The 22584-nt window shown below is 36.3% G+C and overlaps 1 protein-coding gene across 1 annotated transcript in view; it reads left to right on the forward strand.

Annotated features, from left to right (window-relative positions):
• Window positions 1-3874: 3874 nt before the first annotated feature.
• The window catches only part of npy1r (neuropeptide Y receptor Y1), a 36670-nt gene continuing 17960 nt past the window's right edge, over window positions 3875-22584 (forward strand). The window contains exons 1-2 of the mRNA XM_073843247.1: window positions 3875-4003; window positions 13009-13847. Coding sequence (XP_073699348.1) covers window positions 13122-13847 — 726 coding nt within the window. The 5' untranslated portion in view covers window positions 3875-4003; window positions 13009-13121. The remainder of the gene's footprint in view (window positions 4004-13008; window positions 13848-22584) is intronic.

Raw genomic sequence — 22584 nt, forward strand, 5'->3', positions numbered from 1 at the left:
ACAAAACAGCTACAATATCTAGTGTAAAGGTAACTGGATGAATTGTATATTAAAATGCATATGACAACTTGAATTTGCCTTGACCACCTGACATGTATGACAAATGTCTTTGTTCTGAGAACTTAACTCAATCTTTCGGTTAAAATCTGTCATCATTAGCCTATAGTTGACTCTTGCGTGAGTGTATGTCAGTGTGATTTATTGTGTTCACTTGTTTACCTAGCAGCTATTACAAGAATATTACATTTCAGCTTGGAAGAGAGAATTCATAGAAAATATTTTAATTTAAGAGGGTTTTGAACTGTAGTTTACGTTTCCTTGTGACAACTTGCCTCCCCTATATTTTTTTTCTATAGCCTACCTCAGAACTTTGGCTAATGTTCTGGCAAGATTTTCTTAAAGTTATAAACAAATATTCTTCCAATAACATCAGTAGAACGTTTGCTCAAAGTTATCTGGGGCCTTTAATAATATTCTGAAAACATTAGCACAGACACGCATACAAACATTATTTATACGAACACTACCAGTCAAAAGTTTTTGAACAGTATTGTTTTCTAAATGAGTCTCTTCTGCTCTCAAAACACAGCAAAAGCAGTAACTATTTAAAATAACTGCTTTCTATTTGAATATATTTTAAAATGTAGTTTATTCCTGTGATCAAAGCTACATTTTCAACATCATTACTCCAGTGACACATGATCATTTAGAAATCATTCTAACATGCTGATTTGCTGATCTTTTTTTTTTATTATTATTATAATCATCAATATTTAAAGCAGTTGAGTAAACCTTTTTAGAATTATTTGATGAAAGATCCAAAGATCAGCATTTGTCTGAAATAAAAAGCTTTTGTAACATTATACACTGTACTATTCAAAAGTTTGGAGGCAGTATAATTTTTAATTAATTTATTTATTTGGGAAAGAAATGAGCAAGGATGCTTTAAATTGATTAAAAGTGATAATAAAGACATTTATAATGTTACAAAAGACTTCTGTTTCAGATAAATGTTGTTCTTCTAAACTTTCTATTCATCAAAGAAACCTGGAAAAATCAGTCACTCAGCTGTTTTCAACACAATAATAAAAGAAATATATGGTTTTTGAGCAGCAAATTAGAATATTAAAATGATTTCTGAAGGATCATGTCACTGGTGACATGATGCTAAGAAAATCAGCTTTGAAATCACAGGAATAAAATACATTATAAAATATATTTTAAATAGTAAAAAAATAAATGTTACTGTTTTTGCTGTACTTTGAAGCAAATAAATGCAGCCTTGGTAGGCAGAAAAGACTTCTTTAAAAGCATTAAAAAAACTTTCACTTAAAAAACTTTTGACTGGTAGTTCATGGAACGTTTTTTTCTGAAATGTTTTGGATGATTGCATGTTAAAAGTTATTTTTTTTACAGAACGTTTAGATAACAATAAAAACGTCTCCTTAATCTCTGTCAACCATTACGAATCCACTGAAACACTGCTCAGAATGTTTAACTAATTTTACAAAGAAGAAGATGAAAAGCAAAATGCACCATTCAGTGGACAGAATTATTAAAAGAACCATTTGTTTCTTACTGTGAAGAACTAACAATATTTCCTCAAATAAAGAACCTTTTCTGCAATAGTTGCAGTGATGTTAAAAAGTTCTTTGTGGAACCGTATGCCAATTAAAAGAAATGTGAACCTGGACCACAAAACCAGTCTTAAGTAGCACCAAAATACATTGTATTGTATGGATCAAAATTCTCAATTTTATAGTAATATTAAGTAAAGATCATGTTTCATGAAGATACTTTGTAAATTTCCTACTGTAAATATATCAGAACTTACTTTTTGATTAGTAATATGCTTTGCTAAGAACTTCATTTGGACAACTAAATATAATAATATATATATATATATAATTTTTCCAGATTTTCAAATAGTTGTATCTCTGCCAAATATTGTCCAATCATGATAAACTATACATCAATTTAAAAAAATGACCCTTATGACTGGTTTTATGGTCCAGGGTCACATATGTTTTATGTGTCACGTTTATCAAATGGCAACCTTTTACTGAAGCCTTGTGAATAGTTTTTGATTTACAAGAACTAGAGACGAGTTTTTAACAGTTCTTGAATAAGTGTCATGCTATGAATGCATCACCACGTCATGCTGTGAATTGGTGGCGTTTGGTGCTTTCTGACAACCATGGACCCCAGCGTGACTCGTGAGCAGTGTTGGGGTTAGTTACTCAAAAAAGTAATATATTACATATTACATATTACTCTCAAAAATAGTAATGCCTTACTTTACTTTATTACTCCCTGGAGAAAGTAACTAGTTATATTACTAGTTATATTACTAGTTACATTTTTTTTTTTCTTACACAAAAAACTGTCATTCTTAACAAAAAAGCATGACGTGCATCCAGTGCATACGCGATCTCATAAAGCTCTTATAACACAATGGATATTATGCACAATTAATCTTTCATAAAGGTCTACGTGTGTTGTGATTCGTAAGCACGCAATATTCAGCACTGTTCAAAACTTTTGAGCAGTGAGTGAATTCTATCTTAAACACCATTGATTGGCGATGCGTTCCAAAAATCAGCAGATGGCTACATGGCTCATGCTGCAAACAAGTTTTAAATCGAAACTGCCTATTCTTGCTCTTACTAATCATATATGTTGTTCTTGCTGTTTTTGTGCAATAGATGAATAACTTTTTTTTGTTTTTTTTGTTGATATTTTATGTTTAGATATTTCTATATTGCGGGAGTCCCGCGAATCATTTTATTTTCCCGCATCCCGCGCACGCACACACACACACACACACACACACACACACACACACACACACACACACACACACACACACACACACACACACACACACACACGAGTCTCTACCCGCCCGCGCCAGCACACGCACTTGTCCATCAAGTTTTGTCCCGCGCCGCACTCTGTTGCGTTGGGTCCCGCGGGTTTGCAGGTCTCTATTTGCAAGTGCCGCTCTGCTGCTGGCTGCCGGGTGTCGACCAATCGGTGATGGTAATTTAATGATACCTCGTGCCAAACCCAGACCAATCACTGTTCCATTCACGCCCCCTCCCCTTCTGTTCTCTGTGTTGTCGTGTGCATTGTGTGTGATGAAGGTGCTACTGGCAAATGTAACGCAAGTAACTACCTCGGGAAAACTGTAATAATATTACAATTTTCAGACGAGTAATGCCTTACACTACTAGTTACTGGAAAAAGTAATATTATTACAGTAACGCGTTACAAAGTAACGCGTTACACCCAACACTGCTCGTGAGTAACGCTTGTGCAGAGGCGCAGTTGAGCCAGCTGTCAGTTCAGTGTGCGGGGAAGTGTCAGTGCTGCACATACACGTTCACTCATTCAGACTGATGATGGAGACTCGCGCGTACCTTTAGGTCTGACCGCCGCAGGTAAGACTCTGGAACGCGCTTTTTTGAAAACACGCCGAATCTCTGCACTCGAGCGTCAGTATTTCTGTTTTTCCGCGCTCCAAAATGTCATGTTATTATTGAAAAACAAACCAACCTCGCAGTGCGATTCAATCTTCCTCTATACGGTTGATATTATTCTGTTCGTTAAGATGCGATTCACTGTAACACGTTTTGGCTTCAGGTGAAAACGTAGTGAAATATAAGATAAATAGGTTTGGCTAATTTCATAATGCGTTTTCAAATAAACTTTACGCGCGATACCGAGCGCAGCTGGTGGGCAAGAAGAAATGGATCATTAGGTTATGAGGACTAAAGTACCTGCAGGACTTTGACCTGTTTACGATACACTAAATGAAAGCACTTAACTTAGGAGTTTGCAGGCTAATAACATGCAATAATTGATTTCAACCAGGGAACGAGAGGACGGTGAGAAGAAGCCTCACACGCCTAAATTTTCTCCATGGATGGGCTTATCTTTCTCTTCAGGATTTGATGGCACATTTCAGATTGTTGAGAGGTGACATTAAGATAATATGTTGGTGAGCTCAAATCCAATCTTTTTGTGTCTTATCAAGATTGTATTTCAACACTAGATACATATTATTGTAACTGCTGTCATGCTCTGTGAAATTGTCTTTTATGGTGCTCTATAAATTCCTGGTGCAGACTGAAAATATCAAAGTTCATTTTGTGTCGTCATTCTTCTAGCCAAAGGATGTCTGATGCTATGTCTGCTATGAAAGATGTTTTTATCATCACCACAAAACCAGTCTTTAAGTAGCACTGGTATATTTGTTGCAATAGCCAAAAATACATTGTATGGATCAAAATGTTCGATTTTACTTTAATCCTAAAAATCATTAGGATATTAAGTAAAGATCATGTTCCATGAAGATATTTTGGAAATTTCCTATTATAAATACATCAAAACTTTATTTTCAATTAGTAATATGCATTGCTAAGTAGTTCATTTGGACAACTTTAAAGGCAATTTTCTCAATATTTAGACTTTTTTCCACCATCAGATTCTAGATATTCAAATAGTTGTATGTCGGACAAATAATGTCCTATTCTGACAAACCATACATCAATGGAAAGCTTATTTATTCATAAATTCCTTATGACTGGTTTTGTGATAAAGGGTCACATATTTTAATGGTGATTTGTGGAATTTTGTGCTTTAGAGGTATTTTTTTACCGAAATTTGCATCATTAACGATATTTATAGAGCACCTGGCTTAAACTTCTACACGCATAGTAGAATCCAGTTTTACTATTTGCTAGAACACTAAAAAAGACTTAAGGCGTTGGATCTCATTTAAGATGTGTTTCTCTGTCTCGCCTTCCCAATTTTCTCCTTCCCTCTTCTGTCAGTCAATATGTCACTGTGTTCTTCCATCCTTCTCCTTATTTATCTCAGTGCTTGTCTTTTTGTACTTCGTCTCTCGCTTGTTTGGTTCCCATGGCTCCCAATGACACTTTTTGGAGAAAATTTCATCTCTTTTATCATTTTATCACTCCTCAAAGGCTAAACTTTGAAGGTTTTATGTGTTCCAGCATATCAGCTTCATTACGCACACAATCTTTCAGTTTCTTCAATGAGTGTCTCCATGGGGTTTAGAAAGACCACAGTTGATGACCTAATTATATTGTCATGGCAATGGCATTAAAAGTGTCTGCTGATTCATTGACAGACAATAAATGCATTCATTTTATTGCTTATCAGCTCATTTGGAAAAAGGAGCAATATTGACCATACTAATTGTTTGAAGTCACAAGAGCGCCTAGAGTGCTTAATAGTTTTTTTTTTAATGTTCTAGACAATTAACATTTGACCAGTTTTGTGCCAGATATTACACCCTATACTGTTTAAAGAGTTAGTTTACCCAAAAATGAAAATTGTGTTATTAATTACTCACCCTTATTTCATTCCAAACCCGTAAGACCTTCGTTCATCTTCGGAACACAAATTAAGATATTTTTGTTGAAATCTGAAAGCTTTCTGACCCTGCATAGACAGCAACGCAACTGACACGTTCAAGGCCCAGAAAGGTAGTAAGGTGGTTCAGCCAAAAGTAAAGTGGTTCAACCATAATTTTATTGAATACTTTTTGTGCGCAAAGAAAATGTAAATAACAACTTACAATATAACAATATAACCTCTTCCGTATTAGTCTTCAACAGTCAACGTGCGTTCATGAGAGTTGCACAACACATGCATGTGCGTTCCTCTGCTTGCAAACAAGGCACAGCACATCTGGGCTCGACACCAGAATGCCAGCTCCTGTGTCAGCAGCACAATTCGTAGCACCATTTACGTTTCATGACATATTCGATGTGAAGTGTCCACTGAGTGGTGCTAAAAGAGTGTTTGCTTTTTTTTTCCTGGAACAGATGAAAGTACATATGTTATGTTTTATGTGATGTTGGTTTTGTAAGCGTCACCGTAGTTCTGACTTAAAATGTGCATTAAGTGGCATTATAACTCCGTAGCGTTTTAAAATATCCAGTGATGTAAATAACAGCATTATAAACGGCGTTACTAATGGCATTACTTTTTTCAGTAACAAATAATCAAACGAATTACTATTTTCCCCCGTTACTACGCCGTTACCGTTACTGACAATAAAAACGCAGTTACTATAATTTTCACATTGCATTTTTCTTCTGAGGTAAATTTTGTCTTGATTCCTCTTAGCCCATCTTCTTCCACAAATAAAAAGTACACGAGATGAACTTGATGCATGTTCGCGCTTGTTATGGAGGTGATGTGGGCATTTACCTACGTGTCTGTGCGTTTCACGTGGATGTTTAAAATTTGAAAAGCGAAACCGCTTGTGGGCTAGTTAAATGAGCTTGCATTGGTGTCATATGGATTACTTTATCAGAGAATATTTGTTTTCGATGTGACTTAAAGGAGAACTCCGGTGTGATTTTGACCTAAAGTGTATTGAATCATGATACCGAGTGTGAACGTACCTTGCATATCTCATCTCGGTTTGTGTCCTGCTGTCCGAAATCTGGGGTCAGTTAGCCGATGCTCACAACAGGCTGTCAATGAGAGTCAACAGGGCATCGGAATAGCCATGTAAATAAATCACTGTTTTACGCCATTTACGAGGCACAAAGTAGCTCCACACTTCATTGGTAGACTTCCAATGGCCCCGACATTTAAAACGAGACATTGAGAACTCAGAAAAAGCACCGGTAGTTTATTTACAAGTAGATTTATACAGACATTTTCCACCAGGAACAGACCGGTCGCCGCCATCTTAAATGTAGTCACGATAAGTCGAGTGTCGAGCATGAAGGAAACTACAACCTGATACGTTGATAACCTGATAAATTCCTTGGTGCTCGACACTCGACTTATTGTGACTAAGTTCAGGATGGCGGCGACCGGATTTTCTTTTCCAGGTACTGTCTGTATAAATCTTCTTGTAAATAAACTACCGGTGCTTTTTCTGAGTTCTCAATGTCTCGTTTTAAATGTCAAGGCCCTTGGAAGTCTACTAATGAAGTGTGGAGCTACTTTGTGCCTCGTAAATGGCGTAAAACAGTGATTTATTTACATGGCTATTCCGATGCCCTGTTGACTCTCATTGACAGCCTATTGTGAGCATCGGCTAACTGACCCCAGATTTCGGACAGCTGGACACAAACCGAGATGAGATATGCAAGGTACGTTCACACTCGGTATCATGATTCAATACACTTTAGGTCAAAATCACACCGGAGTTCTCCTTTAATTTAAAAGTCGATATTTCAATCTTTCTTTACACTTAATTCTCATGTCTGTGAGGCACGGATTTGTGGAGATTCATGTTTTTATTTACGTGTCTGTAAATGGAGATGACGGCAGAGAGCACACCCTTTTTATTTTATTTATTTTACAAAAGCACATTGTTTTCTTGTTATTATGACTATTCAAAAATAAAAGTAGACCCTTCACAGTTTCAAAATGACAGAGTATTTTTTTTAGATCTTTTTGCGGTCCTCAAGAAAAAAAAACAAGACAGACCACACCGGAGGGGTTAACAGTGTGCCGTAGGATGTTTTTCATGTCCGCAGGGTTAAAGCGACCCCAATAATGTGATATTTAGCCCCTGGAAGGTGTCTCTCAGATTGTCCCACAGCAATGTTATAATAGTGTAGATTAGTGTACAATGTTTTATTCATTTACCATATTTAATATTTGGGGCATCTAAATTATTTGACATATTTAAAAACAATTTTTTAAGTTACATTATAGTTACTTTCCCTGGTAATTTGTTACTTTTATAATGATGTAACTCAGTTACTATTTGTGAGAAGTAACTATAACTAATTACTTTTTTAAAGTAACATGCCCAACGCTGAAAATAACATACCATCTACACTACTCCTAAACTTACCCAATAGTATGGTATAGTAACAAAAGCGAATGTGATGTAAAGCAAAATCGCAAGCATGCTGTTTTAGCTTTTTTTTCGATCTCTTATCTTTCAGCTCTTTCATCGTGCCAGCTGAGCTACCGAGCAAGCTTGTTACAACCAGAAAGCAAAACATATGGAGCTGTAATCATAACTATTTATAAAAATGATTACAAGTTCTCACTGTTTTACCGCGCATAGTGTTTAATTCTGTTGAAAACTGCAGTGATGTGTACTTACTAGTACGTATTTTGCATCTTGCAAACAATTTCCCACAGGTACATATTCGTCATGAGTTTAGGTAGATTATTTCTTGTCTCATTAACTTTTAGCTTAAATCAATTAACAGACTTAGTCTGATTTCTTAACTCTGTCAACTGGTTAATTGAAAAGACCCAATTAATAAAACTGTTCTTTCTCTTGGTTTCAGAAAATGTTAAATATAGCGCACAGTTTGCATTGACTAATGATGTGTCAAGATTCTACATGAACCTCCTTTTGTGTCTCGCAGCAAAAATAACATGCAGGTTTGGAACAACTTCATGACAAGTAACTAATGACCGAATTTTTATTTTTGGGTGACCTACCCCCTACGCTAATGTGGACTGGTCTACTTAGGACAGTTGGGAATTAACTCTGTGACCATTAACATTGTAAGAATTAGTGGAGCCTAAATCTAAGAAAAGATGGCAAATGTGAAATGAGGCAGAGCCTAAAACAAGGCACTGCATTATCAAAAAGAAAAAAGTAGGGCAGGAACTTCAATCCATGGGTTGTTATTTAATGTTTATGAGGAAGAAATAATTAGAGAAGTCGGAATATCGAGTAATACAATTTTGATTAAAAAAAATAAGCATGGATGAATCGTTCACAATAAGAAAAATATCTGTTTTGTGCCAACTTAAAGAGTGTAACTTGTCTGAAAGGTTTTATGGCTGTTAAACAGATCTTTTCAAGAGACAAACAGTTCTGTCATAATGTCATTCATCCCTTTCTACTGAAGCAAAACTGGCAAAGTCTTAAACATAACCCAGATTTGCTTTATGCATACATTATATACCCAAGATACCCAAACAGCCTCTGGCAACTTTCAAAAAAACATCTAAAGACATCTCTTCTGTGAGCACTCGACTCAAACCTGCAAATGCAATAACGCTTTTCTTTCACCATTTCTTCCTTTCATCTCTGTTCTAGTGTTTAGATCTCTGAACAATCTTGGACCTTATGGCAGCACTTCTCATGTTATCACTCGCTAAGGATGAATCGCTCCTTATTTTTAAGTCGCTTTGAATGAAAGAGCCTGTTAAATGATTAAAGATAAATGTCAGTGCGATAAGAGACTATTATTCACACAGTTTATGTATTAATGGGGTTCTGCTGGAGCATTAAGCACTAGGGTGTGTTATTTGTCAAAGCATTTGCCATATGTTGTCCATAACTATACAATAAATCAAACATACCCTTACAGTAATTGTTAACTACTTTCAAACATTACTTTGAGTATTAAATGGCATTGTGTTTCTGAGTGATTTCTCAGTAGCTAATTATCTAATTTGGCATCTCTGGAATACATTTTTAATACTCTGCACACCTAATTAATTTTTCCCTGTACAGGCAAATGAATGACTCTTCTCCATCTTGACATTTAAGTGCCTGCTTCAAATGCTGGCGTATTCCCTTTGTAGCCCACTCTACTCTTAAGGTCACTTTGTAGAATGTTACCGTCAAGGGAATACTCTGCACAGAGCATGTGAACAGCCTGCCATTTAGCCTCAGTCTATTGGGATTAGCCACCGTCTGCATATCCCATAGCAGTTCATTCGCCACGAGACTATTGTACTGTAAGCGTAAGAAAGGTTAGTTAGTGATTCATGGCTGGGTTTCTAGGAATGTTTCTGTGGTTTGAATCGGTGTTCATGCAATTTATTTACAATAACTGAATATTATAAAACAGTGAATTTAGAGTTGAATTTGGCTGCTGATAGAGACTGAAGAAAAGGGAGATGAAAGAACCAGAGACCTAAAAACTGGAGGCTTCGCCACCTCTGTTACCTTGACAACCTGTTTCAGACTCTGTTATACAGACCCATGCTAGTCATTCATAGAGTTTATGTCTGTGCTTATGTCTGGAAGTAAAATTATTTATAATTACGACCTATTCAGGATGTGTACTGTATGTTTTTCCATGCACTATATTATATCCTACAGTATATAAAGGATTAGTTCACTTCCAGAATAAAAATTTCCTGATAATTTACTCAGCCCTATGTCATCCAAAATCTTGTCTTTCTTTCTTCCGTCACAAAGAAATTAAGGTTTGTGAGGAAAACATTCCAGGATTTTTCTCCATATAATGGACTTCAGTGGTGGCCAGTGGGTTAAACTTCCAAATTGAAGTTTCAGTGTAGCTTCAAAGGGCTCTACATGATCCCAGCTGAGGAATAAGGGTCTTATGTAGAGAAAAGATTAGTCATTTTCTAAAAAAACATTAAAATGTACATTTTCACCACAAATGCTCGTCTTGCACTAGCTTGAACTCACGTATTATGTTATCAGTCACGTGTGTCCTACCCAGTGTTAACAAAGTGAACATGCAAAGAAAGTTAAATGCCCTTTACAAAAAAAGGTAAAACAACAATGTTGGACAATTTTGAAGTTGGAGGAGAATGGGATCATGTAGGGCCCTTTAAAGCTGCGTTGAAACTGCAGTTTGGACCTTTAACCTGTTTGCTCTCATTGAAGTCCACTATATTGAGAAAAATCCCTCCATGTATTCCTCATTAACCTTAATTTCTTTTCGACTGAAGAAAGAAAGACATAAACAACTTGGTTGACATGGGGGTAAGTAAATTATCAGTAAATTTGTATTATGGAAGTAAATAATCATTTAAATAAGTTTGAAGATCACAGTCACATTTTCTTGGTTAAATAAACATTACTTACATTGTTTTTGCATTAACAAAGTAATCAATATTCTATTTATTAAACCCAATGAACCTAATCAAGTTAGTGTTTTTAAGCAGTTTACATTAATCCAAAATAATAACTCAAGGCAGTAAGAATTTAACGAATACATATTTTATTTGTGAACTTGTGTTCAGCTATTCTTTTTAATAGTAAGCTTTTAACTATTTTTGAATTTTACAGATCATCACTCATCAAAGCTTATATTATATTGGTCACACTCATATAGATTCACCTTAAATTTCAGTGATTACTGCTGATTACTTACTAAACCATTTAAAGTGTTATTTTGACGCAACTAAGTGGTTATATCCAAGTGTGTGAGTTGTTTATTTTTTTTTAAATTAGTCTTCCCATTAGCAGCATTATATTGTTCATTCAGACTAATTAACGAACGCGGAACGTGCACGAACACAGTAGGCGGGATTATTCACATACCAATCACAGCCGATTATAACCAGTGTTATCCAGTCATATCACGATGGAGGCATTGCTTTCTCTCATGTGATTTTCACTCATTCATTCTCAAATACTCCCCACTAAACTCATTGCACATTTTAGGAAGTCTGTTAAAACTTAATGGGCTTAGGGGAGGCGAGAGAGATGTGGACTCCCGTTGTAACTTTAACTGCTGGTGTCACTGTTGGACAGTGTTTCTTTAGAAAAACTAGTAATTTACACTTTTTAATGTCATATTTTGTCATACTATTTTTTTTTCCTCATCCAATTTTTTTAAAGGAGGCACTGCCTCCCTTGCCTCCTCAAAGAAAATGCTCCTGGTAAGTACATACAACATGTGTAAACAGCTGAAGTCAAAAGTTTTCATACACTTGTTATTAACAAAGTGTTAATTATTTTACCAAAATAAGAGGGATCATACAAAATGCATGGTGTTTTTATTTAGTACTGACCTGAATATGGTATTTCACATTTACATGTAGGCCACCTAGACAAAATAGTAGTTGAATTTATAAAAAAAAAAATGACCCCGTTTAAAAGTTTACATACACTTGATTCTTAATACTGTGTTGTTAGAAACCGTGATGCATTGAGACCTTGGGTGAAAACTTTTTAAATTTGAAGATCAGGGTAAATTTTTACTTATTTTGTCTTCTGGGAAACATGTAAGTATCTTCTGTAGCTTCTGAAGGACAGTACTAAATGAAAAAAAAAAAGGATATTTAGGCAAAATAAGAAAAATGTACACAACTTAATTCTGTTCAAAAGTTTACACCCCTGGCTCTTAATGCGTTGTTTTTCCTTCTGGAGCATCAGTGAGTGTTTGAACCTTCTGTAATAGTTTCATATGAGTCCCTCAGTTGTCCTCAGTGTGAAAAGATGGATCTTATAATCATACAGTCATGATTAGAAAGGGTTCAAATACACAAAAATGCTGAAAAAACACAGAATTTGTGTGACCTGAAGGATTTTTCTGAAGAACAGCGGGCAGTTTAACAGTTTAACAGCTGTGGTACTAAATAAAAAATAACATGCATTTTGTATGATCCCTCTTATAATTAACATTTTGCAGATTCTGCAAGGTGCATGCAAACTTTTGACTTCAACTGTTACTGTACATAAAGTGTTACTGTCAATGGAAAATGCCTAGACGTGCGTGTGTGTGTGTGTGTGTGTGTGTGTGTGTGTGTGTGTGTGTGTGTGTGTGTGTGTGTGTGTGTGTGTGGGCCAAAATCCAGTGGTTTAATTCATATTATTAGCCAGTAGCTCAGCAAGGATTATTTGATGGCTTTGTTTTAGATAGATTTAGATTTAAATAGAATTGAGTGCCAAAATCTTAATGAACTTCTCAATTCTATGCATACCATGCAGGCTTAATTAAACCGCTTTTAGAAATGGAGAACATAATTATACATTTTTAATATCGTTACTTCGCCTGTGGAATGCTGTTGGATGATTGATAATTATTATTACACAATTTACTTGCCCTCTCAAAGTGTAATATAAGTATTAGAAATAAAGGTCAACAAGGCTAAGGTCAATGCTAGAAGATTAAAACAACTCTTTAATAAATAAATCTGTAGGGAACATTTATTGACTTTTTTTTTTTTTTATATATATAGAACTGGATTTGTCCGTAATCAAACATGACAGCAGAGACAGGCTTGTCTTTTCTGAGTATTGATTAAAATGTTTTCTTATGTCCACAGTGTGTTGTCAGAATTACAAAAACATGGTCCTGGAAAGGTTGTTACCTGGAAGGAAGGAGTCTATGATCACCTGACACAAACCAACACCAACTAACTGCAAAGGAGGCAGAACCATGCCAGACTCAGCCTTCTCTCCACCAGCTCCACCAATCACTGCTCTGAACTGTTCTTTGGCCGCATTGAATTGCTCCTTCGCTAACCTCTCCACAATCGCATATGGAGATGAGTGCTATGGCAGCCACTCTTTGTTTGTCGTGATGGCCATTGCCTACAGTGCTGTCGTGCTGTTGGGTGTCGTCGGGAACCTGGCTCTAATCCTTGTCATTGGACGGCAACGGGAACTTCACAATGTCACAAATGTCCTCATCGCAAACCTCTCTGTTTCAGACCTGCTGATGTCCCTAGTATGTCTGCCGTTCACCTTCATCTACACCTTCATGGACCATTGGGTGTTTGGCGCTGTCATGTGTAAACTCAACAGCCTGGTCCAGTGCTGCTCTGTCTCGGTGTCTATCTTCTCCTTGGTTCTGATCGCTATTGAGAGGCACCAGCTCATCCTACACCCACGAGGATGGAGGCCCAGCCTGAACCATGCCTGCCTGGGCATCAGCCTCACCTGGGCCCTGGCTGCCCTCACTGCTACACCTTTTCTGTTGTTCTCCAGGGTGACAGACGCCCCGCTGAAGCAGCTGCCCTCAGTGTTTCAGGAGCAGTACAGGGGAAAGGTGGTGTGTGTGGAGGAGTGGCCCTCAAGAGAAATCAAGCTCACCTACACCACTGGGATGCTGGTGCTGCAGTATATCACTCCTCTCACCTTCATCTTCATCTGTTACTTGAAGGTAAGACCAGAGAGATGAGTACAGGGATGGTGTGCATACTGTAAAAGTATAAATGTGAACCTCGACCACAAAACCAGTCTTAGGTTGCACCTAAGTATATTTGTAGCAATAGCCAAAAATACACTGTATGGGTCAAAATTCACATTTCATTAGGATATTAAGTAAAGATTATGTTCAATGAAGATATTTTGTAAATTTCTTACCGTAAATATATCAATACTTTAATTTTGATTGGTAATATGCATTGCTAAGGACTTCATTTGGAAAACTTTAAAGGCCATTTTCTCAATATTTAGATTTTTTTTGCACCCTCAGATTCCAGATTTTTAAATAGGCCAAACAGTCTCCTATCCTAACAAACCACACATCAATGGAAAGGTTATTTATCCAGCTTTTTAGAGCTTTTATGTCATTTATGAGTTATGTATATACGTATAACATTTGTATATACATACATAAAGCGGTACCATTCATAGTTTGAGGTAAGTTAGATTGCAGTTGATTCTGACTTTTTTTTTTCTCGCAAATAAGAGTTTGTATTTTACAATTCTAACTTTTTTTCTTGTGATTATGAGCTTATATCTCGCAATTCTGACCGTTTTTTCATCGGAAATGTGTAATATAAACTCGCAATTCAGAATTTTTTTCTTAGAATTGTGAGATATAAACTTGCAATTGCGAGTTATAAAGTCAGAATTGCAAGACATAAACTTGCAATTCTAAGAAATAAAGTTGGATTTTTTAAGATATAAACTCACAATTCTTTTTTTCTCAGAATTGCGTGAAATAAACTCTTTGAGTTTTAAGTTATAAAGTCAGAATTGCAAGATATAAACCTAAAATTCTTTTAGATATAAATTAAAATATAAACTCGCAATTCAGAGTTTTTTCTCACAACTGCGAGTTTGTATTGCAAGTTTGTCACGCAATTCTGAGAAAAAAGTCAGAATTATGAGTGTATATCTCTCAATTCTGAAAAAAAAAGCCAGAATTGCGAGATATAGACTCACAATTCAGAATTTTTTCTCAGAATTGCGTGATATTAACTGGCAATTGTGAGTTATTTTTTTCTCAGAATTGCAAGTTTATATCTCATTATATTCTTTTGTCAGAATTGCGAGATACAAGTTTGCATTTGTGAGAAAAAGTTCCGAACTGCAAGTTTATATCACACAATTCTGAGAAAAAAGTCAGAATTTTAAGTTTATATCACAATTCTGACTTTATAACTCGCAATTGCGAGTTTATATTACACAATTCTTAGGATAAATGTCAGAATTGCGAGATATAAGCTCACAATTGCGAGAAAAAGTCAGGTTTGCAAGATACAAACTTGCATTTGTGAGAAAAAAGGTCATAATTGCAAGATACAAACTCGCATTTGTGAGAAACTTTCTAACTTTCCAACTTGCAATTGTGAGTTTTTTGCAACTCTGAGAAAAAAGTCAGAACTGCTCATTTGTATCAGACAGCTCTGAAAAAAAAAGTCAGATTTGTGAGAAAAAGTCCCAATAACCATTTTTATGTTTTATTCAGTGGCAGAAACTGGCTTCCATATTTTATTCAGCAGTGCTGCATTACTTTTTTCAAAAGTGACATGTAAAGACTTTTACATTTAAAAAGAAAACTTTAATGCTATTTGTTTGATGTTTCTGTTCATCAAAGAATTCTGAAAATAATGTCATGGTTTAAAAAAAAAACTAGAAAAAAAAACAATTAATCAAAATTAATAATAATATTACATGTTAAATAAAAGTCAGCATATTAAAATAATTTCTGAAGGATCATGTGACACTGAAGACTGGAGTAATGGCTGCTGATAATTCAGCTTTGCCATCAAAAAATAAGTTACATTTTAAAATAGAAAAACAAAAATTGATATTTTGTATCAATATTTTATAATATTACTTTTTACTGTATTATTAATTAAAGTAATGTGGCATTGGTAAGGATAAATTTTTTTTGAATTCTTACCAACCCCCAAATTTTGAATAGTAATCTATTCCCAAGACTCCCAAAAACTTGCTTGCTTTGAACACTCACAAAAACAAACAAACAAAAAATACATATACAGAATATCTATATGCAGATCATTTCCACAAAGATTGCAACACAAGTTAAGATTGACGTTGTGTTGAAGCCATTATTCATTGTTCAAATTCACTAACCAGATATGCCACCTATGACGCATACTAGACGTCAGCATCATCAGACGTCATCACTGGTCCTTGAGTGTTTCTTGACCACATGTCATGATGTAGAACCCCAGACATCATTATAGGAATAATAGACACAATATTTGATTTGAGAGCTGCTGCAGTGATCAAGATTATCAAGAAATAATTTACTGAAATTATAGCCTGTTCCTGATAAAAACCTATTATATGCCTTGAGAAGGGTTGACGTATAGTGCATGAATCATACAGACCACTTTAATAATGTGTTTTTGTCTTTTTTGGAGCTTGAAGTCTGTGGTCACTATGAATGATTGCTTAATAGAAAAGATCAATGTCACACTTCTCATTGCAGTCTCAGTGAGAACAAACGTAGCCGTTGTAGTATTATAAAAGTCTGTTATGTTATTTTTCTTTCCAATGGGTTTACTTTAGAATACTAACTGAAGTTGAAAAGTTGATTTTTCCCTTCAAGGTTTTTCCTAAAACATTTCACAGACTTTAATACAATTTTCCACAACAATGAATAATGTATTGTTTTTTGGGGGGAGTGCTACGGGAATGCTCATTTCTCTCAGTCAGTTTAAAGACACTCTGTGGACTGTGGACAGCCAAATTTATACCATATCCTTCTGTTAGTCTGAACAGAACAGAACAGAACCAATCCCTCCTACAACATCCTGACTGCTGTATTACAGTCTAGTACATGTCTCTTGCAAAAGAATATGATATTCAAGCAAATGTACTGTACATGTTTGTTACTCTTTTCCTCTCCCTTGGGAGTTCAGCTTATGTCTGACCAGGGAGGTTAGGGGTGGGTGAGATGCCACTGAGAGCTTTGCAGTTTGACATTTATTCAGGCTTATCTAAGTGGGTTTGGTACTTATTTGTAAATGTTAAGCTGACATACTTAATAGATTTCAATTTAATAGTGAGTGGTTATCCATCAGAAGAGGCACATAAGGCTTAGACTCCCCAAACCTTTGTCAAGTAAAGTGATAAACTAACTATTTTTTAATCAATCTCTTATGTGCATGTGCATAATTCTGTTAATAGCTAGTGAAGCTATCTACACTGTATGGTGAATAAATCTCTTACCACACACTGCACACGTCTATGGCACGGCTCTGTCACGGCCACCGATGATCGTCACTCTAGTCTATGCTTGTGTTTACATCAGCGGCGGCTCTGCATGTCTTTCGACCCTCTGTACTGCACAAGTCAACAGCACGGCTCCAGCACAGCAGTTTGCGGACACTTTAGTTAATGCTTGCGTTTATACAAGCTGCCCGGGATTTATTTGAATGAAATTCTAATAGCCCGCGTTGTAACATCGTAGCATCCGGAAAACAAATGCTGTACAGTTCGCTGTAGTTCTTAAAAAGGGATTTTTTAAAAACTAAATATCTCCCTTTGGAGTGGACTTTGAGATTTGTAACTTTGTATATGTTTTTTAATGACCAAACATACATACCACACACTGGCTAAAATTCAAAAAGTGAAAAAGCATAATAGGACCCCTTTAGAATAGTCCATGTGACGTCAGTGGTTCAACCGTATTTTATGAAGCTATAAGACTACTTTTGTGTGCAAAGAAAACCAAAATGTTTTCAACTTTATTCAACAGTTTCTTGTCTTCCACGTCAGTCTCTGTTGCACATTGATGATAGTACCACAGAAAGTACCAGAAGAAATTGTTGAATAAAGTATTTTTTTTTTTTTTTTTGCAGGCAAAAGTTTTCTCTTAGCTTCATAGAAAACTGTTGAACCACTGACGTCACATGGACTGCTTTAACAATGTCTTTTCTACCGTTCTGGGCCTTGAATGTGTCAGTTTTGTTGCTGTCTGCAGGGTCAGAAAGCTCTCGGATTTCATTAAAATTATCTTAATTTGTATTCTGAAATATCTTTCTTTTGGAATGACATGATGGTGAGTAATTAATAACAGAAGTTTTATTTTTGGGTGAACTATCGGTTTAATGGTATATTTTAATTGATAAAATTCCGGTTGAACCACTAATGTCACATGGACTATTTTATTGATGTCCTTACTACCTTTCTGAGCCTTGAATGTGGTTGTTTTTCTGTTGCTGGAGGGTCAGAAAGCTCATAGATTTCATCAATAATATATCTTAATTTGTGTTCCAAAATGAATGAAGGTCTTATGAGTTTGGAACGACATGAGGGTGAGTAATAATAGATTTTGATTTTTGGGTGAACTATCTCTTTAAACACAAGTACTGTCAATACAATGAATGTATTATTTACAAACATACAATGAAATCAGTATTTGGTAAATGTGCAAATTTGTTGTAAGGATATTTAATTGATATGATAAGTCAATTCTGCCAGCCCTAAAATTACATTTTGTAAATCCAATTTTTATAGATTTTTTTTAGACTGACTCCCAGGCATCCTCTTGCACAACAAACTTCCGCCATGGTAAATGATGCGTTATACATTCCAGTAACAAGACACTTTATACAGCCTTAAGCCAAAAAAGCAAAAGAGTCAGTCAGTGTTTTGACCTAGTGACTGTGATGTGAATGGCTGATATGAATTGAACTCAACATGAGATTCTATAAGTCTGACTTTTTACTCTTTTGTACTCTGTTTACCGTTATCTTTTCAGTTAAAGCGTCATCCTTTGATAACATTTATAAAGCTATTTTAGGAATTAATGGACGTGTGTGTTTTCATCCAGACTGATTGCCCTCTATGTAAAGATAACGAGTTGAGGCTGGCTTTAAAGTCAACTAAAATAAAAACTGACCTATATACTACACAGTCATGTTCTTGTTGTAAACAATTCATCAGCCCATATTATTTCAAAGAGGAAAGTGGTTGTCTTCAATCAAAATGAATCTTTCTCACTGATTTCACTTTAGCCATGTGAGATAATGCTAACCATTGTTTAAGCAAATTCACATTCAGTCTGACTTGATTCTGTTAACACCCAAGTTTCATCATCCAGTCAAATCCCAAATGGATTAAAATGGATACAATCTCTTGTCATATACAGTACCTTGCGAAAGTATTCATACCTCTTCTTTTTTTTCACATTTTATGTTGCTGCCTTATGTTAAACTGTTTTAAATTACTTTTTTCCAATATTAATCTTCATTCCATACATCATAATGGCAAAGCAAAAAACTGTTTTTTAACATTTTTGCAAATTTATAAAAAATTAAAAATCTAAATGATTCCATTGCATAAGTATTCATACCCTTATCTAGGACACTTGAAATTTAGCAAATTTGTGGAATTTGCAAAAAAAAAAACCCTAAAGGACCCTCAGACTGTGAGAAACAAGATTCTTTAGTCTGATGAACCTAAAGCATCATGTTTAAAAGGAAGCAGGCACTGCTTATCACCTGCAGAGTACCATCCCAAAAGTAAGGTGTGCTGTGGGGGTGTTTTTCAGCGGCAGGGACTGAGGGACTCGTCAAAGTAGAAAAACAGCTCAATGCACCAAAATACTGAGATAGCCTTAATGAAAACGCAGTCCAGCGTTCAGTTCAGTTCAGAACCTCAGACGAGGCAGAAGGTTCACCTTCCAACAGGACAATGGCCCTAAGCAAGAGTGGCTTATAGACAACTCTGTGAATGTCCTTGAGTGGCCCAGCCAGAGCTCCTGGGCTTGAACCCAGTCAAACAATTCTGAAAAAACCTGAAAATGTCTGCCAGACCCCTTCTAAGCTGACAGAGCTTGAGAGGTGAGGCGAAGAATAACAGATAATTGCCAAATGTTGATGTGCAAATCTTTTCACATACAGTCAGGTCCATATATATTTGGACACTGACACAATTTTTATTATTTGAGCTGTTGACCAAAACATATTCAAGTTAAAGTTACACAATGAATATGGGCTTAAAGTGCACACTCTGAGCTTTAATTTTTAGGGCATTCTCATCAAACTGGTAGAAAGGTTAAGGAATTACAGCTCTTTAATATATACCTCCCCCCCTTTTCAAGGGACCATAAGTAATTGGACAGTTGACTCAAAAGCTGTTTCATGGACAGTTGTGGGCTATTCCTTCATTTTATCTACATCAATTAACCAGGTAAAAGGGTTGGAGTTGATTTTAAGTGTGCCATTTGTATTTGCAAGCTGTTGCTCTGAACCCAACATGCAATCAAAGGAGCTCTGCATGCAAGTAAAACAGACAATTGTTAGGCTTCAAAAACAAAAGAAATGCATCAGAGAGATAGCAGGAACATTAGGAGTGGCCAAATCAACAGTTTGGTGAATTCTGAGAAGAAAAAGAACACACTGGTGAGCTCAGCAACATAAAATGGCCGGGATGTTCACAAAAGACGACAGTATGGTGGATGATTGGATGATCCTCTCCTTGGTAATAAAACATTTTACAACATCCAGCCAAGTGAAGAATACTCTCCAGGAGGTAGGCGACGTGTCACTGTCAAAGTCTAGAATCAAGAGAAGACTTCACCAGAGCAAAATAGAGAGGGTTTACCACAAGGTGCAAACAAGGCCAGATTAGACTTTGTCAAAAAACATTTAAAAAAGCCAGACCACTTCTGGAAAAGCATTTTTGGACTGCTGAAATTAAAATCAACATGTACCAGAATGACGGGAAGAAAAAAGTATGGAGAAGGCTTGGAACAGCTCATGATCCAAAGCCTACAACATCATCATCTGTGAAACATGGTGGAGCAGTGTAATGGCATGAGCATGCATGGCTTCCAGTGGCACTGGGTTACCGGTGTTTAGTGATGATGTGACAGAAGACAGAAGCAGCCGGAAGAACTCGGAAGTGTATAGGGATATACTGTCTGCCCAGATTCAGTTAAATGGAACAAAGTTGTTTGGGCGGCTCTTCATAGTACAAATGGACGATGACCTAAAACATAGAGCAAAAGCAACCCAGGAGTTTTTAAAGGTAAAAAAGTGGAATATTCGGCAATGGCCAAGTCAATCTTCTGATTTCAAATTGATTGTGCATGCATTTCTCTTGCTGAAGACAAAACTAAAGGCAGAAAGACCCACAAACCAACAACTGAAGTCAGCTGCAGTAAAGGCCTGGCAAAGCACCACAAAGGAGGAAACCCAGTCTATGGTGATGTCCATGAGTTCCAGACTTAAGACAGTCATTGCCTGCAAAGGATTCTCAACAAAATATTAAAAAGGCACATTTTATTTCTATTTCATCTTGATTGTATCATTTTAAAACTATTCTAGTGGCATACAGAGCCGAAATTATGAAAAGTGTGTCAGTGTCCAAATATATATGGACCTGACTGTAATACCCAAAAAAGACTTGAGGCTGTAAAGGTGCTTCAGCTAAGTACTGAGTTAAAGTGCCCCTATTATGCCCTGTTAAAGGTAGTTAATATTGTTGTAATAGTCTCTTAAAACAGGTTTACATGTATGCAAGTTCAAAAAACACTTTAGTTTTCTCAAAAATTAGATTTAATTTTACCCCGTTTCTAAATGATTCGTAAACGACTCGTTTGAAGCAGTTCGAAGAATCAGTCTCTCTAAACCCCTCCTTTCCGTGAGCCCTCACTGCTGTGATTGGTCAGATGGTGCAGTCCTTTTGGATTGGTCTACCGCTTCAGCGCAAAACGAAACGCCCATTGGCATAACTGAATGACAGCTGTGGAGACCTGTTAATGCGTAGAAAAGATAGCCTCGATTTTACCCTATCAATTCGAGCCGGAGTCTGACGATGAAACGGTTGAAGTGGCACATAGACAAGAAACTGTTTTGCAAGCACGACTGGAGCAGGACGTTTCTCAGTGGGTGTCATATTATAACTGTGGGAAGTGCTTGCAATTTGCTTTTGTAAGCGAACCGGGCACACCTCTACGTTGTGAACTTCAACACTGTAACGTACAACCCATAACACTGCGTTAAGCCATCGTTTATCATTATCATTACTTAAACTAATAAGGCAGACAGACAGTCAAGCTGCATCAATCACAATTTTTAGACTACATTGCACTCACAGCTGAACAACAGAACTACAGAAACGCAAGTTAGCCGGTTACCAAGACATGTGCGGGGTTGTTACACACCATAACGTACACAAAGACGTATTTTGAACGATCGCTAGAAAATACAATCATCAATTATTAATCATACTTACAGGTAGAAGTTCAGAGGAGCAAGCCGGTCCAAATAAACTGGGCACTGATCCATTTTTTAAAACCAAGCGTTTGGTGAATCTCGCGTTGTAACGTTACTCCCCAAGATTGGAAAAACAGTCATCAGTAAAATGACGCGGACACAACACAAGATTGGCATTGGACTGCTGAGGTGTTGAAAAAATTAATGTTAACCACTCATCCTTGGTAGTTTCATCTTTCGGAAGGGCATATAAAACAAATTCACTCGCAGGGCGTCTTCTTGACATGATGTAACGTTAATCCACGTGAAAATGGTAGGCCTACTGTTTGTGGGCGGGCAAGTTGTTCGCGAAATTGAACGTGGGCGGACATTACGCAAATGTGTAGCTCGTGACGTGTGGCCGTTACAGAAAAAAGATTCGAATTGCTGACGACTCGTTTAGGCGAATGTGAGCCGACTCTTTTTTTT

The sequence above is a fragment of the Garra rufa genome, chromosome 6, assembly GCF_049309525.1.
Source record: "Garra rufa chromosome 6, GarRuf1.0, whole genome shotgun sequence".
Taxonomy (NCBI): Eukaryota; Metazoa; Chordata; class Actinopteri; order Cypriniformes; family Cyprinidae; genus Garra; species Garra rufa.